The sequence below is a fragment of the Propithecus coquereli genome, unplaced genomic scaffold, assembly GCF_000956105.1.
Source record: "Propithecus coquereli isolate 6110/MARCELLA unplaced genomic scaffold, Pcoq_1.0 Scaffold131, whole genome shotgun sequence".
Taxonomy (NCBI): domain Eukaryota; kingdom Metazoa; phylum Chordata; class Mammalia; order Primates; family Indriidae; genus Propithecus; species Propithecus coquereli.
The window spans coordinates 1,884,930-1,901,628 of record NW_012137303.1 but is presented as its reverse complement, the minus strand read 5'-3'; the positions used below and the strand labels follow the sequence as shown (position 1 = coordinate 1,901,628).

Here is a 16,699-nt window from a genome sequence, read left to right as displayed (position 1 = left end):
TAAAATTACTCTTCCCTAAAGGTGCTCATTTTTAGCCACCATGCCCAGCTAATTTTTTTTTCTATGTATTTTAGCTGTCCAATTAATTTCTTTCTATTTTTGGTAGAGACGGGGTCTCGCTCTTGCTCAGGCTGGTCTCGAACTCCTGAGTTCAAACAATCCGTCTGCCTCGGCATCCCAGAGTGCTAGGAAGGAATTTTTTCATTTAAGCTTTATGACAATAATCCAAGGCAAATGCTACTATTATTCCCATTTTACAGTCAAAGAAAGTGAGGCTTCTTTTGAGTAACTTTCCCAATATCATACAGCTAATAAGAGGCAAAGCTGGGCCCTGAACCCACTGCTATTTACTTCTAAACATTTTTTTTCATCATTATTAACTAAAGTCCGTATTTTTTCAAATTTTCTTAATCTTTACCTGATGTCCTTTTGTTGTTCCATAATCCCCAGAATGTTTACAGGATAAAACATTACATTTATTTGTCATGTCTTAATAGGTTCTTCTTTGCTATGACAGTTTCTTAGACTTTCTTTTCTCTAAACCATTCTTTTTTACAATACAGCCACCTCTCATCACCTATAGTACCACGGCAGCTACAATTCATTGTGCAATACTATGTGTGGCTCTAATTCTCGTGTCAACCGTCCAAAGAAGATATTATAATTTTCATTTAATAGATAAGAAAACTGAGGCTCATAAAAATGAAAACTAATGGTGCAGGTCACAAGCTAATAAGTGATGGAGCTGGGATCCTGATCAGGACTATTTGACCATGAGTGCCGTGTTCTTTTTACTGCTCTAGTTTAGAAGGCTTATGCACGTGTGCTTTTTATAAATATATTTGACTGCTAATATCAGAGTCAGAGTGCCATGAAGAAGATCTGTATCTGGTCCAACTTTCTTGCCTAACATCCAAGCTCCTTCTGTAGATTACCTAACAAAATGTTCTAAGCTGGTAGTAAAAAGCCCTTAGTGCAGTTTGTTCACTCTTTTACAAAGCATCCAGTAGAATTTTGAACAACCCTGATCATTAGAAAGCTCTGTGTGCCTCCAAATGATTTTTGTCCTTTGTCCTTAACCATCTAAGCCTTCTACCCAACGACTCTGCTGTCAGCCATGTTTCCCCCTAAAACTCTCTTTTCCTGGCTGATTATCCCTCAGCATCCTAATGATGCCACTGTAAACCACAGTGACTTGCAGTATCTCTATTTAGTTGCAAGTTCTCATAGTGCATGATAGTGCAGCAATGTGCATGTCACATACAATCAGGGCTCCTTACTCTTGACTAACTCCTTGCTTAACAGTAACCTCTTAACACCAGCATTATCACCAGTTGCCACCTTCCCTCCCCTCACATTTCTAAATCTTCAGATCCAAAGGGCCCTAACACTGACACTTCCTCCAAACCTTTAAATGAGGCAGCTCTCCCTAGAAAATCCCTTGAGACACAAGTTTGGAAGGTGAGTCAAATGTAAGAGGATTGTTTTCTTTGAATTTGACAAACAAGTTAACGGGCAAAGGCAGTGAGCCGTGGACGCCCGGAGACAGCTCCTTTCTTTCTGAGTCCCCCCACAGCGCTGAGACAGACAGGAGCTCCCCTGCGGATCTGCCAGGACAGCGCGCAGGGCGGGGCAGGGACCACGCGCCAGGAGCGGGGAGGGCATCGTGCAGCTGGTTTCGCTGAGAGCCCGCGGTCAGAGCTGAGGGAGTGTTTGGCCAAGCCAGGGCCAGACGCCCTTGCGCCCGCCCTGCCAACAGGTATTCACAGCCAATCACAAACAGAAAGAAGCAGGCGAGAGAGTCAGGAATTATCTTTAAAAAAAAGTCGTTAGCAAAGTTGTCTAGGTCCTTACACTCTGGTTCCTGGTCTTCGTGGTCAATACCATGGACAGCGCCCGCGAACCTACTCGGAGGCGCTTGGACGCCGCTGGCTTCTGGCAGGTCTGGCAGCACTTTGATGCAGATGGTGAGTAGAACAAGCCACCTGCACGCTCAGGTGTAGACGGAGCTCCGCGCCCAGACTGCTGGAAGGACCTAGAGTTTTTTCTTTCCTGTAGGAAACGTTGTCTACTTACACTGTTAATACAGTATACCTAATGTAATATACTCAACAGATGTATGGTACACTGGTGTTACACATCTAGATATCTTGTTAAAATTCAGGGTGGGAGAAGAGATTTGTCCCTCTTCCCAATCTCTTTGTGTGTGTGTGTGTGTGTGTGTGTGTGTGTGTTTGTGTGTGTATGTGTGTGTGGGTTTAGGAAGGTTTAATAAAAAGCACAGCTGTAGCATTAGACACGCTGGTCACTGACTTTCAGGGTAATGTGTGTCATTCACTCAGAGATCCTAAATGAAGATCTTTTTAAATATATGCCATATATATAATGACAAATATGTATATGTATATTCAAGGCTCGTGGGCTGAGACTCAGCTACCTAAAATTACTCTTCCCTAAAGGTGCTCATTTTTACTCAGTGACTTTTTTGTACGCCCCCCTGCACTCTCTCAAAGGGGGGATGAGTTTTATCCACTTTCAAAATGACCCTCCCACCAAAAAAAAAAACTATTTAAAAATAAAATAGAACTATTTAGCATTTGCTTTATTTTTATTAATAATGAAACATAAAGAAAATATCTAAAAGGTGTGTTTTAACCCTAAAAACTAGGATTCAATACTTAAGCATCTGTTAAGTTTTTCCAAACTTCAGAAATCCTTGGGTTAAATTTTATTGTAAAGTTCATGTTTATTTGTTTATTAAAATTTATGTACTTAATTGTTTTCCTTTTCCAAATGTTAATATAAACATCCAGCATAAAGCATTTACTCTGAAACATGTTCACTGTTCAGATCCATGTCTTCTAGAGATAGATATTGGCAATTGTGGAAGAACAAAGAACAGTGTCCAAAGAGCAAAGATTTTGCAAATTGTGAGGTTAAAAAATTTAGATTAATACTAAATGTTATATGTTATTCTACATAAGTCACGATTATTTTTGCTTATCTTTTTGCATTTAGAAAAGGGTTACATAGACGAGAAGGAGCTTGATGCTTTCTTTCGCCACATGTTCATGAAATTGGGTACTGATGTAAGTACTTGTACACTAAGCATTAATTTATATTTCTCAGCAAAATACAAGCATTCAAGTTTTGTTGCTTTGTACCTATTAATTCCATCTGACCTCTTTTCTTCTTTGCATGCATGTAATTTTTCTCCCTCTCCTAGCAACACGGAGGGATTTAGGCAGGTTTTATAAAAAGTACAACTGTAGCATTAGACATGCTGGTCCCTGACTTTCAGTGTAACATCTGTCATCCACTCAGAGATCCTAACTGTGGACTCAGTCAGCTTGGTTTTGAATGTCTCCTTGGTTATATCTCTGTTAATTGGTTTATAACTGGAGATAAAATAGCCCACTTTGTTCAAAAAGGTGGGAAAGATGTTAAGCACATTAAGGTTCTGGGTGTTTAGTACATATAATACTCCTTTGATAGCAAACTACAAACCATTTAAAATCATTTTTTATATTATTCATTTTATTATAAGAGGTTACAGATTTCTCAGGGAATGACATACCAGAAAATAACCAGCATACTCAGAACCCAGATATAAATGTAAGCCAATCTATCTGGTGTCCATGTCCCTTTCTGATGGTAAATCTGGCCTAGAGATATGTAGATGAACTCTTGAAGATCTCTGTACCAAAGCAGAGAAAAATCTCAGAGACACATGAGCTGAGGCTAGCCTGGGAAGGGTCTCAATTTGGTAAAAGCTCCATTAGGACATGCATAATGGGGGATTAACTCCGGGGACAGTTGCATTTAAATGAATTATGGAGATAGTTTATCCTCAGACTTCAATTGTTTACCTGGAAGAATATTAAAGTGCATCACATTCTCATGTAAGAGCTCAGGAAGGGGAACTAGGAGCTCTCTACTGAGAACAGGGGGAGAGTATTGGGGGCCAGGGAAAGCTAGCTCAAAAAAGAAAAGGCTGGCATCTGCCTCCATCAGCCACACAGACCTCTTGGTCTCCCTCTTTGTCTGCTTCTCATTTTCTCTGTCTCTCTCTTTCATTTTTTTCTGCTCATTTTTGTTTCCCATCTGTATGTTTCATAGGTCTCATCTCCCATTGTCTCTTGCCTTTCTCTCTGACCTACTATCTCTCATCTCTCTTGTCTTTTTCTGACTTGTCTATTTCTCATCTGTTTCTCCATCTCTGTCTCTTTGTTTCTCCTTTCTATCTTCAGTCTCTTCTCAAAGCTCTCTTCGATCCCTCCTCTCTCCATGTCTTTCATTTATCTTTCCCTCTCTCTTTCCTATCTCTCTGTCTCATCTCTCTTTTTGTCCTTCATTTCTCTTCCTAGCTTTTCCTCCTCTTCATCTCTGTCTCTTTTTTGGTGTCTCATCTCTCTCTCTCTCTCTGTACCTTTTATTGCTCTTTATCTGCCTGTCCCCTCCAACCCCTGTCCTGTGCAGCCTATGAGGGAGTGGCAGGTGAGAAGGACAGAGTTATGAGCCCCTTCTTTCCTCTGGTCAGACCATTTGCATACACTTTTCTTTATCCTTCATTCCTACACTTAAACCAGCTACGAGTAGAGCTGAGTAAGTCTCCCCCAAATGAGGCTTCTGCTTCAATTTTGCTGGCCAGTGTCACATGCCAACAGCCCAGAGTGAAACCCTTCCAGTCTTCCTGCAGGGCTCCTGCTTACATCTGTAAATGCTAAGGCTCATGGCAGTCCAGGAACCCGTGAGTCAGGTACCATCTTATCAACCATGGACAGGGGTATTTGAGGAAAGAAAAAAGATAAAGGTAAAGCTATCCAAAAACTTGGAATAAACTGGATGGTCAACTCCTAAAAATCTATATCCCAGAGACTTGGAACTTCACACCTCTTTATTTTTATTTTATTTTAGAGACAGGGTCTTGCTCTGTTGCCCGGGCTAGAGTACAGTGGTGTGATCACAGCTCACTGCAACTTCAAACTCCCATGCTGAATTCATCCTCCTGACTCAGCCTCCTAAGTAACTGGGACTACAGGTGTGCATCACCATGCCCAGCTAATTTTATTTTTAAATTTTTCGTAGAGACAGGATCCCACTATGTTTCCCATGCTGGTCCCAACCTCGTGGATTCAAAGCAATCCTCCCGCCTTGGCCTCTCAAAGTCCTGGGATTATAGGCATGAGCCACCACACCTAGCTCTCACACCTTTTCATAATAGAAGGCTCCTTGCTCTAGTGATTTATAGAAAAGGAGAGGAGAAATTGCTGTCAGTATTGAAACTGGAAGTGTCTCATTTACAGTCATGGAGTTAGGGTGAACAGCTACTCAAACACAAGGGTCTGTTCTGCTCTAAGCTGAGGACGCTATGAGCTGTCTTCACCTGAGGCTTTGGCTAAACTTAGAGACATTGTTGCCATTCTGAGAGCAAAGAGGGATGTCATCTCTTGGCTGTCCCTACAGCTGCCCATCACTCAGATCTGGCCTGTGGATCAACCCTTATACAAGAGAAAATGTGGTCCTTGAGGAAAGGAGACAACAAATGACTCCTTGGTGTCTTATGCAACTATGTTCAGTGCAAGTGTCCCTGTGGCTGGAAAAGGGGTTGGAAGATTTCAGAATCTTTATCCCAGTGCAAATAAGATTTTGATGTGCTTAAGAATTATCTATACTTGTGAAAATACAGGTCCCTGGGTCCCATCCCATAAGTATTTCAGTACATTTGGGGTGTGCCAAGGATCTTGCATTTTAAAAGCACCCTAAGTCAGTTTGTATGTCTTTTCACCTTCTGTCCCTCCAGGAACAGTGACTGCCTGCTGGAGAGGGGATTCTGATATAACAAGACCAGTCCCACTTAGCTGTGGCAGCAGCCCCAGGCACCTGTCATAAGCACTTGGCTAGGAGAAAGCTTTTGGAGCCAGAATGATAAGTTTAAACTGTTAACCAGAAATGTTATCATCTACCATTGGTTCCTGTTCAAAATACTGAGACATTATTCTGTGGAGTGTGGTTGCAGGGACCTTTGCTGGGCAATCCATGGTACCTTGACAACCATGATTAAGGAAATGATTTTGAATTTTGAGCTTTTCCCCTGAAGGGCAATAAGTAGGCCCTAAGTAAGTCCATAACTGTAGGGCAGGACTTCAAAAGTGGACACTCCATTAGCTGAGGGACAGTCATCATTCATTTGTGACACCTGCTTTTGATCAGTACTGCCCAGTGAGTACAGAAGCCAGCAGCAGGGAGGCCTCCACAATCAGGCGGCCCCCCTCACTCTGGAGTTCAGGAATGGCAAGCTGTTCTTCAGAGGCCTGAATAGCTCTACTTTCCTCTGCTGATTAGTAGGTCACAGAGATCTCAGAAGAAGCTGTTTTGATGTTTGTAACAGCAAGCTGCCTGCTGGTCAATCTCACAGAGGAGGCGCCTGCTTATAATTACTTTTTCCTTATAGCCTCTGAGGAGATTGACTTAATGGAACCATCAGCTGCCATTTTTGCCATTTTTGTTATTCCTTCCAAGCCTTTTCTTTTCAAATGCTGAGAATTGGCCCCTAGATAGGGTCTAGATCTTGCCAGTCCATTGCTGAGCATTAGGTTCTAAGTGTATGCACCCTTCTTATACAGATTATATCACATCTTGGGCCTCTTTCAATGCTTTGGAGATTACATGTACCTTGCTGAGGCCGAGAGTATCAGATAAGGACAGATGGGGAATTACCACTGATGAGCCCTGGCCTCTTTTGCTTTAGGTCCAAAGGATAGTCATGGGCTTTGGGGTTAGATGTCTAAGAGGAGAGAATTCAGAATTCAAGGCTCTGTATCCTCAAACTAAAGGTGGCATGTGGAATCTGGCCACTGCTTCTTTGGCTTCACATTTATTTACTTTAAAATTTAGTTTTCCGCCAACATGGCCTATATTAGTTAACTTCCTTTGGGAATGCCCAGCCCATCATAAAGAATCATTTATTTATTCAACAGATCCCATGCTCCAGAGATAAAGAAATGATTGCTGTCCTGGCAGCATTCTTAATCTAAAAGATCAAGCTAAAGTTTGGTGTGAAGACCCACCCTGTTGAGTGATCTCCACCATGCTTTTCCTGTATGGCACATGCACACCCAAACGCAAACACACACAATCCACGGTGCTGAGAACAGACAGGCTAATCTCTTTATGTTTAGTGGGGTGTCACATGAGAAAACCTGGTTAGCAGAAGATCCTGGAGTCTCAAAGTACCTGTTCACCTTCTACAGAGAAAAAACATGTAGCTCTTTATCTCTGAAGGCCCACTCCAAAGATGCCTCATGCTGTGAGGAAAGGGCAACTATATGTGGAGAGAGAAATCCAATGTTTGCATCCTAACTCTGCATCTATAGCTGTGTGATATCAATATGCCATTCGAAGTCCCTGTGTTTCAATTTTCTTATCCATAAAATGGGAATAATAATGTTTTGACCTGCCTGTTTCACAATGAAGATCAATGAGAGAACAAAACTGAAAAGCGCTTTTTAGTTGCAAAATCACCCACTTATACGTTCTTATGGTGATGTGGTGTCTTCTTGGGTCCTTCGTTTTTCCCATGTTTATTCTTGACCCTCTTTGCCTCAGGTCAACCAGTGAGTTATCCCACACAGCATAGTTGAAGCTTACTCTCTTAAACACTAAAAAGCCTTTAAGATCTAAAAAATAAATACACCTATTAAAGGGATTTCCAGTTTATAAGAGCAAGTTTTCCAAGCCAGGTTAGCTTTTGAAGGATGCCTGAAATCATACTTACCACCTCATGAGTGAAGAAGGCTACTTAAAGGTAGACAGCAGACAATAGACAGATGATCACCTCAGGGACCCAATATACTTGCTCAATCTTAGACAAATGATCCAGGTGTTATTTCCCATTTCTTCACTTAAGATTTTGGTTCCAAATCACTAATGTCTTTTTTTCCATGTTTTCATTTAGGAAGGTATTCATTTTTTAAAAACTATGCCCTTGACTATTCCTCATTTATAATCATCAAGTGAGTACATTTGGTTAATGTTAACAGAGTCGATCTGTTCAAGTCCTCTTATTTTAATCATTTTGGTTTTCTAAATATAGGACCAAAGTCATAGATACAACAGATGGCCTTGGTATGGCTACAATACACAAATCCATTTGATTGATATATCTTCTCAATCACAAGTGCTAGTGGTTTTGGTTTACCTTTAAAAAATAGCTATACATATAGATGCTATTTTTAGTTCTTATTCACACAACTTTTACTTTTTTTGCAAGGTGATTCACCTTCACTGCAATTTATTCTAAATGAAGTTTTTCTTCACTATCCAGCATACATTTGGACACTATACAAGCGATTAATTCATTTGCCTCTTTCTGTTGCCTGCACTTCACCCATTTATCTTATTCTAACCCCTCCAGAAAAAGGTGATGAATGGAAAAAAATGTGGTACAATTCCATTTTTATAACTGTCAACAAAAATTTGTGTACAGTTGGACAGGGAAGAGGCAAACCACTGAGGGACATGAAACTTGGCCATTCCCTATATTTCTGGTATCCACATCAATTGTGGAAGTATGGAAAACCAGATGATCCAATAGCTTAAATCATCTCAGCTCAGAGCATCTTTCTTCTCACTATTATAAGCCACGATCAAACATTTGCTGTGCACCCTCCTCCTGCGATGAGTCAGTGAGATAGGATGTCAGTGTCAAAGGTTGAGATCTTGCAATAATGTCCTGGAACTTTCCTAGCAAAAGTTGCTCTTGCTGACCACGGTTCTCCCTGTCTCTCCAAGAATTGGCTTTCAAACCTTCAGGGTCTTGTAATATTTAAAGCATCCTCTTACATAACTAATTGCCAAAACCTATCCTGAAAAAATCTCAAAGCAAGTCATCAAGCTCTCTTTGCATTTTGTTTGAACAATCTCATTTACAAAACACTTAGTGTGAGACTTTAATAACTCTGCTAGGTGCTATCTGCCTCATCTGAAGCAACAGCAAGGTGTGGCAGAAAATGCACTGTACCAGATAACAAAAGTGTTGGTTTCATGTTCTACCAATATCCATGTACATCACCCTTCTGGTCTGTTTCCTCCTCAGTAAAATGAAAGGGCAGTGTCTCAGGTCCTTAGAAAGCAGTGCTAAACATTCTCTGATTTTTTTTTTCTCCTTTAGTCTTTTGCTTCCAAATCACCAAGGCCAATCTGAAGGAAGCATATACTTTGAATTATTATGCATCAATAAATAAAATTTTCATAATTGGAATATCTTCTTTTCATATGTTGAGATCTACAAGGTAGAGAGTTTGTGTTATTCTTCTACTAGATTTTCTACTCCCTGGAAAATATTTGTCACATATAAAAGGTCAACTGAAGAGATGACAGCCTAGGGAGGAAAGGGCGAGACTGACAGCCCCTCCAGGTCAGGGCTACAAAAAATCTGAGACATTTCCACAGCCAGTGGTGGGACAGTGGTAAAGTAGAATTTCCATGTGAGAAGCTGCACTCCAAAAGTGTTTATTTACCTGCCCTTTTTTCTTTTTCTTGTAAATTAGATATAGGTAGCTATTAACTCTCCACCACATTTTCTTTCCGACACTTATTCACTTTTTTTGTAGCCCATTAGGGAGAGACCCCAGTGGAAAGGAAGGCAGGACAAAGATGTCTTCCACCAACTTATGATAGTTTTGCTGACCATCATGTCATCAGGGGCCAGAACTGTGTGTGGCACGTGGTAGGTGCTTGACAGAAAGCAGTCTTCCCTGGGTTTTATACCTAAGAGCAACATATCATGCTGGGCTAAAATGTTTTAGGACATCTTGCCCTAGGAGGGGCTAAAACAGAGCCTGGATTTTTCCAGCAAATTCTTCCTTATCTCAAGATGTTGCATTCCCAGCACACTCTATGGTTGTGAATTACAAATGAGGAAGGGGGAAAAACTGGGTCAGTCTAAGGCCACTCCGAGAACTGTCCCACACGTGCATGCGTGAGTGATGCATCCAGAGAGTCTCTTGGAAGCTCAGAGTCCCCCCCTAACACCAGCAGGGATTGTAGTCAGTCAACAAACAGGGTCATCTGTTTTCAGCCCTTCTAACTCAAAGCTGGAGAGCTTGGGACCAGGGATAGTGTGGTACTATCAGGGAGAATTACTTTAGTGTGAATTCCAACAAGTCCGGAATCTTGGAATCAGGTATTGTTTGGGATCATCTATGCCTCTCAATCGCTGCTTCAGAATTCATTCTTTATTGTTGATTATATATGTCACCTTTCCTGTAATAACCCCAAAATCCACTAAAGAAGACAATTTAATGTGTAGGAAAGGTTATACATGGAAAGGAGTTGTGACATTTTTGGTAACTCAATAATTACTTTATTATTTTGGTCTCCTCTTTAATTATTTCCCCCTTCTCATTATTGTTTTTCAGAGAGTATAAGAAACTATTAAGAGAATTGGTTATAGCAACCTGGGGGCCCAAAAGAGCTTGACTTTTCAGTAAAAATTTAAAATCTCTGAGTTCTTGGGAAGAACATCTGTAGATTAATTACAATGCAGTCTTTTGTCACAACCAAGTATTTGATAATGTTCAAATTTGTTCTTTCGGCACTCTAGTCTCTAAGCTTCTTTTCATCAATGTTTTAGTAACTCACCAACTATAAATTTTACCTAGTCAAGATTCTGATTAGTGATTGGTTGCTCAAGAAATCTCCATCTTGCTGTCTCTTCTACAATCACTTTAAATGGCCAAGGAATCTACTTTCCAGGTTAGAATAATGTGATCATCAGGTTGTGTGCTTTGAATATTTGTTTATCCTAACTAGGTTTTTGGGATCCCAGTGGTTTTAACGTGGCTATATTTGGACCATTGCAGGATACAGTCATGGAAGAAAATGTGCAGAAGGTGAAACAGCAATTTATGACTACCCAACACGTCTCTAAAGATGGTCACATACAGATGAAAGAGGTACCTTTCATTACTGTATCTTTTGTGGCTGTACCTTTTTTGACTGATTTTCTTTACTTTCTTGCACTGTAATTTCTTTTGAAAGACAATGAAAATCTTACATTTCATTTGGAGAATTAGAACTTTCTTCAAGGCAGCGGGCCTAAGGAACATTGTTGAAGTAATCACTTCTCCTTTTTCATCCGCTTAATAACAAAAAGTATGCAATTCTTTCATCATTTTATCTAGGTCAATCAGTATTTGTACCTATTTCATAATTGGGGAATTGAGATAATGGAGGCCTTTCAGTCACTTGATCCCACATTTATCTCTTTGTACAGTGTCCTGTTCAAATTGAACCTTGATGCAAGGAAAAACTGACAATATATTAGTTTAAACTTCAGTATCAGTTCCCAGATCTATTCCTGAAAATCATTAAAAACAAAACAGGCAATAGCTACCTTTACTTCCACTCGATCCACTTTTACTGAGTACCTACTAAAGCAAGCAACTGTGTTAAGCATGCAGTGCCTTGGATGGTCTACTTTCTGCCTGATCATTCCTCCTTCCAGTTACAAAAAATGTTTACAGTTTAGAAAGGATTTCCACATATATTTACCTATTGTACTCCCACAGTAGCTAAGAAGATAGGCATGAAACCTCATCCCTATTTTGCCGATGAGGAAATTGTTACTTTGTGAGTATCATATGGCCAAATAAATGGCAGTGGCTTGAGTGTAACCCCACTTATAGGTATGAATCTATACAGGTTCATACTATATAGGTATGAATCTGTACATAAAAATGAGCTAATCTGAAACAAAAATGTTTGTTTCTTCATGGAAATTACCTGTTAGACATATTACCTGATACTTGAAGAGCTAGTCTCTTGATGCTATCATACGTGGACAGTCAATATTATTGAAGAAAATAGTAGGACAATTTCTTCAGGGAGTTATCTTAACATGGCAACATAATTTCTCTTAACAAAAAGTGGACATGTTCACCAGGAGACTGCCTTTTCAGAAAACTAATAAATTAAACTCTAGGTTTGTAAGTGTAACTGTTCCCCAAATTTTTACTCAAAAGCAAAATTATATATATAACCAACAATTTTTATTATAATTGATGTAAAAGTATCCATGTTTCCATTACAGAAAAATAAGTTCGAACATTGAGCTAGGTGCACCAAGCAAAATATTCATGGCTACATGTTCACGTTGTACTTTCCAGTCCCCAGAACAGAACATAGCACATAGTGGTGCTCAAGAAATATTTCTTGACCTAATTAATGAATGAGTGAAACATAATAAATAACTGAAAACTGTGCTGTTATCTCACTAATAACAGGTAGACATTCCTGAGCAATTGGCTAGCCAGTTTGTCATGGAGCTCTGCACACAAGTGTCATTGAGCTTGTTGTTTGTAGAGAAGCTGACGGTGCAGAAATAGGTTGTTCCCAAGGCTCCTTAAAACCTCATGAGTCTGTGAGTATAAGGAGCAGCAAGGTCTTCTGTTGCCCCTATAGTTCCTGCTGTACCACTGGACATTTCACTTATTCCAAATACAGGTAATTATGACACAAAAATCAGCCCACCTTGACACATTTTAGATGCTCTAGCAAAATATAAGATGAGGGAAAGGCCACAACAAAAAGCCAAAGTGAAGTTTGGGGATTATCTGTATATCTGATTTGTCCAGGATTCCTCTGTGCCATTCCAACCAAAATTGAAGACAGGGTGGGTTCTAAAGACCTGGCATAAGTGAATGGCATTTTAATTGTGTGGCATTTTAATGGCATTTAACTGTGCCACCCTTATATGAAAAAACACTGCTTAATTCTGAAGAGCAATTTCCAGTTCTAATTGGCCTTGTGTGGGTTGGTGGGAAACGCATAAAGTCAATACGGTAGAATATGAAAGCTTGGGCAAGTTACTTAATTTCTCTGAGCCTCAATTTTATCATCTTCGCCAACATGGCAGCTATCATTTACTAACTATTTAATGTGTACCAGGTACTTAGCTAAACAGTTTATAAATATTGGCTCATTGTACTTTTAGCCTTTACATAAGCACAGAATATCAATATTATTATCCTCATTTTCCGAATGAGGAAATGGAGGATGGAAATACCAATTACATTGCCCAAGCTCACATAATTAGCAAGTAATGGAGAAGGAATTTGTATCCACTTTAAAGTCTATCACTTATACATGGCATTGTACTGTCTCTCATTGGTAAAAGGGGGATGTTTATACTCATCCTGAAGAATTAGTGCGAGAATTTAATGAAACGATAAATGAAAAATACCTTATTGGTACCTGCCACATAGTAGGTACTCCATATATGATAGTTATTGTTAACATGATGTAATGTGTCCTTGAGCTGACACTTGGAAAATGTGAGTGGGAATTGTGAACTAATCATGCCTAAAACCCACCAAGAGCATTTGCTCTGGACTCATCCTGTGGCATTGTATAAGACACTGAGAGAACTGCTCAGTTACAGAGGAAATGACCATTGTTTATGGGAACAACTCAGAAAGAAGACAATATACACCGCAATACCCTAGATTTGGCAATGAACTCAGCCAAACCTGCATACATGCTAAAATAAGCGTTATAATCATGTAGGGGAAGAAGATATTACCTTTGTTCATGAGAGTGAGTGAAATAAATCAGTCAAACCGGTGTTTATATAGAAAGCTGATTGGTTGAATCTGTCACACTTGAATCAACTGTTGTATTAATAGTATCATATAGACATTAATAATGTAAAAGAATATAAATCATAGCTAACACTCAAGAATCAAGCCAGGCAGCAGTCATTGCTGCTCTTGCATATAACAGTGAAGTTCTGTGTCTATACAGCATCTCACCAGCAAAGCATGGTAATTAGAAGTTTGAGCTTGAGATTGCCAAGGTCCTGACTTTACCACATGCTAATTACACAATTTTAGCAAATTCCTTATTTCTGCGTAGATAAGTTTCCTTAACCAGAAAATAGTGGTAATGTTATGTTGTGTACCCTATAGGTTGTTGTTAGGATTAAATGAGTTAGCGTATGTAAGCATTATTTGCTATTTTTATTTATAATTTTATAATTAAATTCATTTAATGTTGAAAGTTCTAAGAATAGTGCCTAGAACATATTAAAGTACTTAACAAATTTATTATTAATATTATTATCATCATTATTTTGGGTTGTAAGCTCATAGAAGGCAGATATTCATAATGTTTTATACCTAATAGGAGTATGATACTTTTTGAAAGAATCAGTGAATCAAAGAATGGCATTTAAGAGCACAGAACTGCAAGCTAGACTCTCCAGACTGAGAGATCTGAGCCCTTCTACCCTATAATATGTACCACCATACCTTTTATCCAGGGAACACTCCTTAAATGGACCCTGGCCGGCACCCCTGACTGTTAGTCTTCCTGTTCCTTTAGCTTGCCAGTATATTCTTGTCTGAGGATGAAAACTTTCTTCTGCTCTTTCACCGGGAAACCCCCTTGGACAGCAGTGTGGAGTTTATGCAGGTGAGTGTTTGGTTGTGTCTCTATGGAGAAAGAGGGTTGAGAGGAGGCCAGGATCTTAGCTACCTCTGTTGCTGCCACCACTCCCGCCCAGTTCCCCAGGGAAAGCTGAGCACAGGCGACAAGACCAAGCAAAGAAATCCTTAGTGATGAGCAAGGACTTTGGCCCCAAGTCCCATATTCTTAGCGCTAGCTTGGGCTGCTCCTGGGCTGACAGAGGAAGCCTTAGACAAAGGGCCAGGCAGGTATGCTGAAAATTGGAATGGGAGGGGACTGAGAGTAGAGGTGGGGGACTGTGGAGACTAGATAGCTCATGCCCCATCTGAAGCTGATAGCCCTGTGGACTCCACTGAACTGTTGCCTTTTGAGACTTCTTTCTAGAAATCTAGATTCCATATGAAACTACCTATCTTTTTTAAAAAATAATTTTTATTTCAAAATATTAGGGGGTTCAAGTGTTCTTGTTACATGGATGAATTATATAATGTTGAAGTCAGAGATTTTAGTGTGCTTGTCACCATAATAGTGAACCTTGGACCCAATAGGTAAGTTTTTATCCTTCATCCATCTCCCACCCTCCCCTGTTCTTAGTTTCCAATGTGCTTTACACCACTTTATGACCCTGTGTACCCATCATTTAGCTCCCACTTGTTAGTGAAAACATATGGTGTTTATTTTTCCATTCCCGAGATACTTTACTTAGGATAATGTTCTCCAGTTCCATCCAAGTTGCTGCAAATGATATTATTTCATTCCTTTTTATGGCTGAGTAGTACTTTGTAGTATATATACACCACAATTTCTTTATCTTCCCATCAATTGACGGGCACTTAGGTTGACTCCATATCTTTGCAACTATGCATTATACTGCAATAAACATTTGGTACAGGTATCTTTTTGATATAATGACACCTTTTCCTTTGGGTAGATATCCATTAGTGGGATTGTTGGATTGAATAGTAATTCTACTTTTAGTTTTTTGAGGACTCTCCATACTGTTTTCCAGAGAGGTTGTACTAATTTACAGTCCCCAAAAAGTGTGTAAGTCTTCCTTTTTCACCACATCCACACCAACATCTACCTATTTTTAAGTGTTGGCAACTAATTCGAGTTTTGAAAGCATGGTACAGTAAAAATATAATTTATTAGCCTGTTGATCTAGCCAGTGGGCCTTCTATTTGCAATCACTGGGTTTGAGTAAAAAGTCCTTTAGGCAGAATCAGTGGGCCTCTGGGCTCTTTCCCCCTGAGCTACCCCTCTCTCAGCCTCTAGGTGTTACCACTCTGTTGGTGAAAAATGACCAGGGAAGGGCAGATCAGGGTTTCTCCAAGGCCAGAGCAGCCAATTGAAGAAAACCACTGCATCCAGGACCCCACTCCTGAAATATCATGTCCCCATTTAGGTGATAATAACTTAGCATCCTTTGCGCTATTTTGTTTACTTTCATGTAAAATTGGGCATGCACATGCAAGGCAATTCACAGAAGAAATTTGAATGGACAATAAATATATGCCAGCAACTCAAGAAATACAAATTAAAAGAATACATTTTTTATCAATCAAAGTAATAAAGATTTTAGGAGAATGAACAAAAATGTGCAGTGCTAGCAAGGAGGCCTGGAGATTGTTGGTCGCTGATGTCCTGTTGGTGGGCATGCACTGTGAAATAATTTTATAGAAAGTAATTTTGCAAAAATTCAATAAGGATTCTTTAAAATTTTATTACCCAGAGTTTTTTTTTTTTTTAAATCTTTACGCTTTGACTTAATATTCCACTTCTCCAGGAATCTATCTTATGGATATAATCAGAGGTTTTAATGAAACGATAAATGAAAAATACCTTATTGGTACCTGCCACATAGTAGGTACTCCATATATGATAGTTATTGTTAACATGATGTAATGTGTCCTTGAGCTGACACTTGGAAAATGTGAGTGGGAATTGTGAACTAATCATGCCTAAAACCCACCAAGAGCATTTGCTCTGGACTCATCCTGTGGCATTGTATAAGACACTGAGAGAACTGCTCAGTTACAGAGGAAATGACCATTGTTTATGGGAACAACTCAGAAAGAAGACAATATACACCGCAATACCCTAGATTTGGCAATGAACTCAGCCAAACCTGCATACATGCTAAAATAAGCGTTATAATCATGTAGGGGAAGAAGATATTACCTTTGTTCATGAGAGTGAGTGAAATAAATCAGTCAAACCGGTGTTTATA

General features: G+C 39.6%; 1 protein-coding gene across 1 annotated transcript in view; it reads left to right on the top strand.

Moving 5' to 3' along the window:
* Positions 1–1,612: 1,612 nt before the first annotated feature.
* Positions 1,613–16,699, top strand: part of SCGN (secretagogin, EF-hand calcium binding protein) — a 47,532-nt gene continuing 32,445 nt past the window's right edge. The window contains exons 1-4 of the mRNA XM_012638572.1: positions 1,613–1,967; positions 3,019–3,089; positions 10,866–10,958; positions 14,386–14,475. Of these exons, the coding sequence (XP_012494026.1) occupies positions 1,886–1,967; positions 3,019–3,089; positions 10,866–10,958; positions 14,386–14,475 (336 nt within the window). The 5' untranslated portion in view covers positions 1,613–1,885. The remainder of the gene's footprint in view (positions 1,968–3,018; positions 3,090–10,865; positions 10,959–14,385; positions 14,476–16,699) is intronic.